This window comes from Ictidomys tridecemlineatus, unplaced genomic scaffold (assembly GCF_052094955.1).
Source record: "Ictidomys tridecemlineatus isolate mIctTri1 unplaced genomic scaffold, mIctTri1.hap1 Scaffold_90, whole genome shotgun sequence".
Taxonomy (NCBI): domain Eukaryota; kingdom Metazoa; phylum Chordata; class Mammalia; order Rodentia; family Sciuridae; genus Ictidomys; species Ictidomys tridecemlineatus.
In genome coordinates this window covers 717,150-729,178 of record NW_027526137.1, presented here as the reverse complement: position 1 = coordinate 729,178, position 12,029 = coordinate 717,150, and the positions used below count along the sequence as shown (strand labels likewise).

Genomic DNA, 12,029 nt, shown 5'->3' with positions numbered 1-12,029 from the left:
GAATGTGAGAGAAAAGAGATCAAAGGTGGTTTGTAAGTTTTGGGCTTTGAGCACCTGGATAATGGGAATTAAATTGTCATTCTTATTTCTGAGATAGGGAAGACTGAAAGCAGATTTTGAGAGAAAAATGAGTTCAGTTTTCAACATGTTGTTAGAGATGCCTACTAGATACATTTTATAACATAATAAATACATGGTAGAAAAGAAATGAAGAATGACTCAGATAGACAGTTTCTCTGTATGATCCACTGGTTCTCCAGAAAGCACAGAAGTACACTGGACCAACGGGGACCTCTCATGGCCCTGTAGACAAATGTTTGTGCACACCTTTTTTTCCCATCGTTTTCTTTATTTAACATTATGAACATGGTAGACTACATTCTTTTCTATAAGTTTTAAAGATTCAGTTAATTTGGAGAAACAACTGATGGGTTCATTGTTGGAGGTTGATGAATAACTTTAGCAGAGACTATAGTAACAAGCCCTTGGTCACAGACAAACGAGAATGGCTCCACCCAGGATGGGAGCATTGCAGACACTCTTCCTTGGGCTGGCTAGCTTGTGCCTTTCCCCCCTTAACTGTACATATCAGTAATTCAGCTATATTATGATTTAAATCAGATTTTGCTCCTCTTGTCAGAAAGTACAATTGCTTGTTAGTTGATAGGTTGTGATGAAAAGGAGTCTACTCCTTGGGCTTGATACTTAGCTCCATTGCTCACTGGATGTGTGACTGCCTCAATTTACTCTAAAATAAGGATTGGAATAGGACCTACTACTACTGTAAGGTACTATTGTTATGAAGATTAAATGAATTGATATGTATAAAACCTTCAGAATAACAACTGGACATAAAGAAAGCATTCAAGAAATGTTAGCTACTAGCTTTCTTCTCTGACAATCGGTTTTGTCAGTTGGTTCCCACTAAGTTGTGGACTTTTTTGGACCAGGATCAGATATCTTGTCTTTTGATTTTCATCCATTCCCACACCATGCTAGGGCTTTGTCCAGCGTCTGGCATGAATGATAGCACAAAATGAGAGTTAAAAATATGCTTTTGAATTAAATAATTTCTTCCCTTACGGATAAAGATAAGAATCTCAAGATCTTAGCCTGAAGACTAATGTCCATCTCTCTGCCCCCACCTGTCCCCGCCTTAAAAAAAAGCAGGCCACTGTCTCCAGTTTACACCCTCACTCACAGTTCCATTCACCTTCCCCTTTCCTAATCAGAGGGATCTTGGGGTGGGGCTTCAAGGAACCTCTAGGAGTTTGAAGGGGAGGGAGCCTGGAACCATAGACTAGCTGTGACAAGTCAGGGGTGGGATTTGGTAGTTCAGAAAAGGAGGTACCAGACCAGGAATGGGGGATGGGAGTGATGGTGGAGTGGGCTAGTTCAGGATGAACCAGAAATGAGACGTTGAGGAAAGCCAGAAAGGACCAGTTGGCAGGGGGGGATGGGTGGGTGATGACTAGAATCATGTGGAGGGTTGCTTGTGAGGGCACAGAAGCAAAGGCAGGTGATTGGACGAGAAGGAGAGTCCTAGTTGCCAAGGCAGCGACTAGAGGAGAAGGTCTTCATTCGAGGAGAAGGTCTGGACTAGAGAAGGACGGAGCTCCAGCTCCGTGCATTCTCCAGTAGAGTCTGTGGATGGACCCCCAGATATCCCTGCTGAAGTGTCACCCGGGAAAGGCTTAAGCCTTCCCTGGCGCCACCCCTCTGCGCTTGGCTACCCACACGCCCCCTGAGCCCCATCTCCACAGACGCCCGCCGCAGCCTACTCCACCGGCTCACCCAGGTGACCACAACATGGCTGTGGCGCAGGTGCTGGTCTTCTGGCTGTTCATGGTGCTCTTCTGGCTGTTCGTGCTGCGGCCGAACTGGCGAGTGCCAGGCCAACCGGACCCGAACACCGGCCAGCGCTGGTCGAAACACAAACTCTGTGCAGACGACAAATGCAGCAGTGAGTGCGCAGGCGGGCGGGCAGCCCAGGGTCTCCACTGTGGCTCTTTGGGGCCGCATGGGGCTCCGATCTCCCGGTCCCCAGCCCCGAGGGCTGGGTGAGGGGGTCGCAGGATGACGGGTGGGGAGCAGGAGTGACAGAGCCTCGGGACCCTGCGTGTGTCCCCTCTGGCTCTGCTGGCGCCCCAGCCAGCCCGCTCGGGTTGTGGGGGGCTTCAACTCCCACTTGTTGCCAGCGTTTTATTTTTCTCTACTGACTGAGGCGGGGGTTGGGAAACACGATTCCCCAGGGACAGCTCTCAGTTTATTCCCTTCCAGGATTCGCCTAGGATCTCAGTGGGTGATGGGGTTGTGCCCACGCTGTAGCAGAGCGCTTTTCTGCCCCCTCTACAGGGACCTGGGCCGGTGCAGTATCAAGGCAGATGCTCTCCAGGGCTTGGTGGTCCTAATTCCCGCGGCAGGTTGATGGTGGTGCTCCTTGGGAAAGGCTCACTGGCCCCTTCGTCCTTTTGCATCGTTAAAAGGCTGGTTTTGCCTTTTAACAGGGACTAGAGTTTAGGCTTGGGAAGAGCACCGAGTCCAGGCACGCAATGTGTTCCGAGGTCTCGGCCCCGACTCTGCTTCAATCCTGTCATTTCTGTGCATAGAAGCCTCCCTTCATATTTGAGGTAGGGTAGCAGGTGGGCCAATAATATTTTGCTTTTGAAAGAGGCCAAGGATCTGCACCAGCCACCTGGGAACTGCAGCTTCTTCTGTGCACAGGAAGTGGACAGAATTCCTGGATTGGAGGTGGGCAGTGGGGAGGATGTAGCCATTCAGATTCAGATGAAGAGGTTTGTTGCAATAACAATAATAAATACTCCAAGATTTTTTATAAGCCAATTCAGTTTTAGTCTCAGTCACTAGTGTTGTTGGAACCTCTTTCCTCTATATGTTTACTGGCCCAGAATACTTCTTATGGACTCCCGCTTGGTTTCTAGTAACCTTGCAACTTGATGACCGTGTTGTCCATAAATTGTAAGCAGTACATATTTTAAAATATTCATGCTAAAAAGGCCAAGAAGTTTACCATTGAGCTCTTTATGTCTAAATTGGTGTTACCAAAACCAAATTTTGTAATTTGAATTGTTTGTTCCACTCCAATAAAGAAAAAAGATGTCTCCAATATATGTTAAGAAGTTCCTAGAGGTAACCCTAAGGCTGGAATAAATAAACACTCAGAGAAGCAAAGCAGCTGCCATGATATTTTCTTTCATTTTTGCTATTCTTTGCTATTGAGCGCTATCCTACGTGGGATACCTGGACAATCTCATCACTGATGCTTCGTCAGTACTAAGACATGGTGTTGGTTAGGTTCAGTGGGGTAACATAACTTGAGAAATGGCCTGTGTCCAAACAGATGTGACCAAAAACAACAGGTGGGTCTGTGTTGCGTTGTAGGAAGTAGTGAGGTGTGTATGTAAGGTGTCCTTGTGTGCCTTCCAAATAAGTGCTCCAAAAAAAAAAAAGAACTAAATAGGTGCTCCATAATATGCATTATGTTGTCACCTAATATATTACTGATTTATAAATCCTCTATGACCTAAGGGGGAACAAGAGAAACATTGCCATTTCCACTTGTGATGAGAATTCCCCACCTTAAAGTGTCTCTCACCTTCAACTTGGCCTCTTAATTACATATGAATTAGGATGCTGACAGTTCTGAAAATAGTCCTATTTTAGCTTCAAAAAAACAAGTTACCCTCTCTAAGTCTGTGTTTGTTCCTCAGACATATATTTTTATAAAACAAACATTCTCGTGTATTTTACTGCTAATTGGCTTTTAGAAAAAGTGTTATTTCCATTTCTTTGTGCTTTTTACATACATCTATTGTCCATTTCATCTTAAATCAGAAACTGTCTATTTGGTCAACCAAAAGAAAAATGTTGCTTCTACCAGTTTCTAGATCAATTGTGATCCTAGTCCTGCATTTTAAGCATGAAGGTATTGCCTGACCTTTTCTCGTGGTTAAACTTGTTCCTTGTCAGATAGGATACCCACTTTTGATTTTGTTTATTAAAAAAAAATACGAATGAGGATGTTTTGAAACAATCTTAATGTTGGATATAGTCAACAATATTTGCTCAGAGAAAATATATTTCCTGGTTATTTACCCAGATCCTGAACCCAGAGACAGCAATTCTGCTGCAAATGAAATTGACAGTGTTTACGGCTGCATGGTAGCACTTGCAGCCACTTAAAAGTAATGTCTTTTAGCAGTTAGTTCAAGTTAATTAACCCCTTGGGGGTTCCTGGATATTCTAACCTCTTCCCTATTACCTCTGCATGAAGCCATACTTAAGCCTGTCCATGTCTACACTTGGATTTACATATTTGCAAAATGAAGCTTTCTATGATTATGAAACAGAAAAAAATTGAGGAGGCCTGCAAGAACCAAGAGTTTCACTGAAACCAGCTATGGTTGGTGATAGCCACTTTGCTTTTTATTTCTCAGCACAGAGAAAAATAGAGAAGCTTCCTTTTCCCTCGTCTAATTGCAGGGAATATTGTATTTTATAGCAATAAAATCTCTAAGGATTTTAGATACTTTGAGCAGGTGAATTAAAAGTGATTCCAGAGAGTACTGGAAAAACTTGATTTTTGTTCATAGTGGGATTCATATTTCCTGATGAGTCAATATGGACTGTGAAAAATCAAATCCTAATGTTTGTTTTTTTCTTTTTTCAATGTTTATATACAGTGTTAATGTATCGAGGTGAAGCTGTTGAAGATTTCACAGGACCAGATTGTCGTTTTGTAAATTTTAAAAAAGGTGACCCTGTATTTGTCTACTATAAACTTGCAGAGGTATCACCAGAACTTTGGGCCGGAAGTGTAAGTAAAAGTTTGACAGGTGTTATATTCTTACTTTTGATGGGTAGCAGTGTAGATTTAAATGACTGATTTCTTGGGGTCTTTGTAGAGTTAACCTGACCTCTTTGCCAGGCCCTGTGCTCCTAATACACCTAAGGCCTGGCACAGCATAGAAAGTCAGGAGACTTTCTGAAACAGAACTGAACTGGTTGTGGTTGCTACCCCTCACATCAAGTTCCAGAAGGCTCTACACATCATAAAGGTCGTCATGGTGAAAACATGACAATTCTTAGCTTTGCTGTTTCAAAAGGGAAGGATTCATGGACATTAGAGTTAATCCTGTAAATTAAGTCTGAGATAGTAACTCAGGCATGCATATTTAAAGTTGATTTTTTGTGTATTTTACCTAATCAATTGTGCTGTTTTTACTCTAAAAAAGCAGAATATTATGTTCATTGTGTGCTTTTTTTCCCCCCTTTTTTTCTTTTTTGCAACTTCTGGGTCATCCATTTCCTGCTTTTCCTATATTGTATGCCTGAAGGTTCCCCCAGGGGTTCTACTTCCAGCCAGTTGTATGGATCTTCTGATGAAAGACATGACATTGTTTATATCATGCTTTGATATTTTAAATGGGGAGATTCACTAGGAGTGTCCTCCTAGTGGCTTATGAGTATTGTCCTTTTCATTTTAAAAAATGTGATATGTGGATTGTTTACGTAAAATAGTAGCAAGGGTCTTTGATGACTGTAGGAATGTTCCAGTTTAGAGACATTCCGGGTTGCATCCTTGAAAGTTCTCACCCTAAATAAAACACCACACAGCAGAAAATAAGACAGAAAATAAGAGTAATCCCTATGGAAAACTAGTTTCATTTTGTTGCCATTTCTGACTCTTAGGGAATGATCTTGAAACATGGTGCCTCTAGGTACAAACTTTATATTTAGACAGAGTCCCAGTTGCAGTACTCCATATAAAGAACCATCTATTGTTTCTTTCAAGTATACCAAATAGGATTGGTAACCTTTAAACTTGGAACTGTTTTTCCATGTACCTAAGTGGCATTTTTCATGTAGTAGTCGTCTTTCTTTCCTTCTTTGAGCTTTTGGATAAATGGGCTTGATTTGCATTTTCTCCTCTCACATTGTAGCCTGTTAACTCTGTTCATCCCTAGGACTCTTGCCATTCTGGGTGGCAGCACTCATCCTGTCTTCCTGAGGAGCCCTGCTTTCAGCACCTGACCAGAAAGGATCTTTGCCGACTGATGTTTGGGTGGCACCTTGTTTGCATTGCTCCTCTGGCATTCATTTGTCTTCTTTGCCTTCAGTCAGGTTGTGTTTTATCTTAGCTCCCTATAAAATGAAAAACTCAGTTAGGAAAGGACCCCTGTCTAATCCATCTTCCTTTTGAATATTTCCTTTCAGGGCAGTGGCACTTAAGTACATTTGTTCTGATAGTAGCTTATGCAGAATTTGTTCTCTTGTGGCAGTTCTTGGCTCCCCACCCACAAATCAAATCAACAGCACCTTAGCAGGGATGATGTATGGAAGCAAAATTAGATATAAAAATTATTTCCAGTCATGAGCCTCCATGATTCTGCATCATTTTTTTCATATCACAAGAAATGGGATACCACCCAGTGTGTAATTATGGAGCTTTATATAATCTATGGTCTCATTTGACACAGATTAAGAAGAGATAAATGTGTTCCCTTTCTCCATACATCTCTGGTTTCTTTCCCTTTTCCAAATTTAACCTTAATAGAATTTTCATCAGAAGGGAAAAGTGTATTTCCCCTCAGACTCGCCTCTCATGTCATAAGTATTATACTTAAGAAATTAAAAACTCTTTAGTTTTCAAAATGATTCTCCTTTTGAGTTTTCAGTTTTCATTCTGCAATGTTGTTGGTTTTCTAGAGTCTCAGACTTTATCTGCAGTGATGAAACTTTTAATTGCTCCGTCTTATCTAATCTTCATGGCAGTATTCTACCACTAATACTGGCTCTCAGATGGTTTCTAGATATAACAAGAACATTCATGAATGGGGATATTTTAGAGGTAGTGATAAGATGCCTTTTTTAATTTTCTTTTTTGGGCATTTGATTTGCCTATCAGTTTCCTTTAATTATTGGCAAGAATCTTCTGTTGCTTTTAGTCAGTAGTTAGAAATAGGAGTGTCTTCCTCAAGGGGAACTTTATATACCTTTTGTATACTTTATGTAACTTCATATAATTTAACTGTTGGTGCTGAAAATAAATGGGGTTCTTTTCTGCAGAGGATTTATTTTGGGTGAAACTGAAGCTTGATATGTGGTTTCATATGCATTATATTGTAATATTATTTTCTCCCCTGCTGAGGGCCATTGTCAAGTAGGAATGAAGCTTCAAAATTTCCTTGCCAGCGTACCCCATGTTAAATGGATTTCACTGTTGACATTGCATGTAAGGTGACCTTGCTCAAGGACCAAGGCAGATCCGGGTTTAGAGCTGATCAGGTTTGAGGAAGTATCCCACTCCTTAGGGTGTTCCCGGTTTAAGACAAAAGGAGTTTTAGGGAAGTTGGAGGTTGAAGATTATTGCTGCTGGGAGTAGGGTGTGCCTGCAGCCTGAGTTCCCGCTGAGTTCTCCTGGAGAAAAAGTTTTTAGGAGGTGAATTGTTCGGGAGATTGGATTGCCCCCGAACCTGTGTGGAGGCGGTGTGATTCGGGAATAAAGAATAGCTGTTTGAATCTACAAGGCTGTGAGTGCCTCCTGATTCTGTGCCCAGCCAAGACTGCAGCATTAATTTTCTCCCCCCTTCTGATTAATTAAACAACAAGCAATGTGGCTAAAGGACTGTGCCTGGTAGGTTGTCCAATTCAACATATGGTTCTTACCCGTCATGGGAGAACTGACCTTTAGACGTCAGTTTCCTGTCTTGGGTTGAATTCACTGCAACCAGATCAACCCTTCACTGACTACCGGTCCAGCATTCAGCCATGCTTGTGGATAGGCCTAAGCACCAGTGTGGGTGGGTGAGGTTCTTGTCTCACCTCTGTTGGCCCCCAAATTTAACCTTGGTACCAGTGGGGGGGTGAGGTTCTTGCCTCACCTCTGTTGGCCCCCAAATTTTAGACCATCACTAGTAGAAGGGAGGAGGATACAGAAATGCCACGACACCAAGCCAATTGACGGCTCCTTTGGAAAAATTGTGTCACTGGTGACACCATCAGCAAAGATGCCAGCATTACCACAATTAACATGGGGTGCGCTGGCAAGGAAATTGCATCACTAGTGACACCATCAGCAAGGATATGCCAGCAGTACCACAATTCGCTGCACCAGACGATAGTTCACAATGCATGCAACTCATATATAGTCCAAGCAAGTTCTGCAAGCAGTTCAAATCGGAGGAGTCTATCAATATGTTCATTTCCTCCCAAAGTAAATCAAGTCCTTGATTGAGCATTACTTGTTGAGTTATATTCATTGATGCATCAGTTTATACAGTTTACTGTGATAGCTATCATAGAAGCTGTAGTTTGGTTTTCGTAGTCTTCACTGGCACTGGGATGGAGATGGGAATTCTGGCAATGATGTTAAAGAGACATTATCCTGAACAGAATTATTAAATATAATGAAAAGGAAAAGTGAAAGTAAACAAACAGATCTGTTAATCACCTTTAAAAACAATAGTAAGCAAACAGATCTGTTAACCACCTTTGAAAACAATCATTAACAGCTGTTTACCTAATTTAGATTAAACCACTTAAATCACGTGAATAAAAAAAAAGAAAATTCGGATCCATTTTTTCATGAGCCCTCCTCATATAAAAATATGGACATACACACATACTGACATGCAACACAAAACAGTGCACTCATAACATATAACACATAAGACAATAATAACAGCCTTCTAGCTTTACCTAGGTAAAATCTCCATTGCAATGTTTAAAAACTCCACAGTCAAAAAATAAAACACAGTCAAAAAACAAAGCTGATCAGAAAAACATTAACCTAGGTTTGTATGAGCTCAAAAAATAAAATAGAACTTTATGATGTGGGAAAAATGCAATAATAAAATAGATATTGAAAAAAGGCACCGTGGTTAATCACTGTCGCAGATGTAAGAATAGCCAAGCTGGAGCTCTGGATATCAGCTGTTATGGATTTGAGTCAAATTATCTTCTTTTTGGTCTGTAGAAATTGTTTTAGTTAGTGTCTCTGGAATCTAAATCGGCTGCTGTTCTCCCTGTGGAAACACAAAAACAGAACCCCGACTCCAGACAAACACTGGGTCAGGAGCTTTCCAATGTCCTGTTAGAATATCTTTCCAAAGTACCTTAGGCTTATGTACATTTTTTGGATACATATGTCTTTCCGCAGCATTAAGTCCTGATGAATCCAAATTTTAAAAGTTTAGAGTAAAAAAAGGGTTATTTTAAGTTTATCTTTGGGGGATATATACCCCTTTAAGATCCTTTTAAATTTAAGTCTTTCAAAAGCATTTTGCCTTAGTTTTTAGAATTACTTTAGTCCTTTTAATTTTTAGATGTGGTTTGAAACCATAGTTGTCTTAGCCCTTTGTATTTTCTATCTGAAATACCTTTACTTGACATTTTTAACCATTTTCCATCTTATTTCTATCTTCTAGTTTTCTTCTAAGGTTTTTATATTTACTCTTAGTTGCTTTCTTCTCTCCTAGTTTTCTTTCATTTCCTATTTTGTGGGTATAAAATTCTTGTCTTTCTACATCTTTTTATCTTCCTATATCTTTATCTTTCTACATCTTCTCTCTTTTTTTTTTACCTTTTTGTACTTCTGTTTTTGAAGTTTTCCACTTCAAATTTTTAATCTTCTTTATCTAAATCTTTTATCTTATTATCTTCCCATTTTCATGGGTTATATTTTTTTTCCTCCATCGTGAAGGCATCTTAACCACCTTCAATTTAACCTTTTAAAGCTTTTTGCAATGTACTTAGACATTTTACAACTTTTTACTTTACCAAACAAAGATTATCTCATCTCCCTCTTTTTAGTTTAATAAGTACATTTTAATAGTTTGATGAGTAAAGCAATCTTCCTTCAATTTAACCATTTAAAGCATTTCATTTATCATCTATACTGTACTATTAAATGTACTTTTTCACCACCTACAGCTTCACTCTTTTAAACGAGGCTTAGATTTTGTTTAAATCGCTTAATATTAGTTTACATGGCTGCCCTTCAACCAAAGGCTCTTTTTTACTCCATTAAGAAGCTTTGTCTCAATCTGCCATGTACAAATACCTTTTTTTTCTTTCTACCTTTCTCAAGCTTTTAAATTAAATCTAGTTTCCTCAAAATCTTTTTAAATGGCATTTTACAAATTTTCACTTTACCACACAGAGATTATCTCAACTAGAAACATTTCTTTTTCCTTTAACCTTTTATATTAAAATATATTTCCACATCTTGAATCTTTTTATACCTCTTTTTTAACCATTAACCCTTTTTATAAATTCACATTCTAAAACAACCCTTATAAAATTACTCCACTTTAATAAGATGAAATACTTTCATGTTTTTTAAGGTACTGTTATACTGTAATTGAAACCCAGCTGAAACTTCTTATACTCTCTGTATATAAATTACACATGATAGAATCTTAACACTTAGTAACCTTGTTTCAGCAAAGACACAGACCAAAGCAATATTAAACATTTTTCCATTTGCCAATTTATGAAAACACACATAATGTTTAAATATATTACCTTATGGAACTTAATAAGTAAAGAGTACTTGATTTCATATTTAGTGGTTGATATTTTAACATTTTAGCTTTGTAAATGAATCAGCTGTCTGTAAAAACCAAGACAAGTATAGTGAACAGAACTAGTCATCTCTTTCTTGTTGAAGAAAAATCCTTCTACAGGATACCATAATGGTCCAATTGATATACTTAATAACTCATCTTTATAAAGCCATGGGCTACATTTTTGTATTGTATCAACATATGCCATAGTTTTTCTTGGTCTTACTGGGGTACCTCCTTCCTCTAACAATTTTTCTTCCTCGGAGGCGAACAACTTCAAACCTTGAGTCAACCATTTTCCTTAGTTTGCCTGAGAAAGTTCTAGGAACAGGCCACTTGAAATGAAAACAAAATAAATCAAAACAAGAACACATTGTTTTTTGAAATGGTCACCCATTTTTTTGCTCTCTTTCAGGAGCGAGCAAATTCACTTACCCCCAAGCTTCAGACATCCCACGTACGGGCCACCATAATGCCGCAGTCTTGGCTGGGCACAGAATCAGGAGGCACTCACAGCCTTGTAGATTCAAACAGCTATTCTTTATTCCTGACTCACACCGCCTCCACACAGGTTCGGGGGCAATCCAATCTCCCGAACAATTCACCTCCTAAAAACTTTTTCTCCAGGAGAACTCAGTGGGAACTCAGGCTGCAGGCACGCCCTACTCCCAGCAGCAATAATCTTCAACCTCCAACTTCCCTAAAACTCCTTTTGTCTTAAACCAGGAACACCCTAAGGAGTGGGATACTTCCTCAAACCTGATCAGCTCTAAACCCGGATCTGCCTTGGTCCTTGAGCAAGGTCACCTTACATGCAATGTCAACAGTGAAATCCATTTAACATGGGGTACGCTGGCAAGGAAATTTTGAAGCTTCATTCCTACTTGACAATGGCCCTCAGCACTCCCCAAGTACTTGTAAAAGTAGATTTGGACAAAGCTAGGAAAGCATATACTATCAATACATCTGCTATAGTGGTAATACATTTTAGAGATTTTTGTATTGTTTTTACTTATTAATTTTTATGACTGTTGTGTATTGGTTAAGAAAGACATAAATATTGGTTTATGAGCAATGCTACAAAATGTACAGGTAAATTCTTGCTAGAGGTTATTTGGAATTGCATTTATAACCAGCTTTGATTTACATAGTTTTAACCATATAGTATCCAATAATCTTCTATGCAGATCTTTTATTTACTTCAGAAGTCTTAACTTTATATGCTCTGTGTTGAGAATTAAGCTAAATGTAAAAAAGAAAACTTCAGTGGTTGGAAATGTTGCTTTTTAATAGTTCTGTACTTAATTTTTATTTGGAATAATAATCTCAGTGTAATTGTTATAGCAACTTTCTTTCTTGGTTATACCATATACCTATCTATTATGTGTATATTTCCTGCCACTTCTGAGAAATCTCTTATTTATATTCCTTGTACAGAAT

At 39.4% G+C, this 12,029-nt stretch overlaps 1 protein-coding gene across 1 annotated transcript in view; it reads left to right on the top strand.

The window, feature by feature from the left end:
- Nucleotides 1-12,029, top strand: part of LOC144374827 (transport and Golgi organization protein 1 homolog) — an 82,441-nt gene that overhangs the window by 29,964 nt on the left and 40,448 nt on the right. Inside the window, exon 4 of the mRNA XM_078037590.1 lies at nucleotides 4,704-4,837. Within this exon, the coding sequence (XP_077893716.1) occupies nucleotides 4,704-4,837 (134 nt within the window). The remainder of the gene's footprint in view (nucleotides 1-4,703; nucleotides 4,838-12,029) is intronic.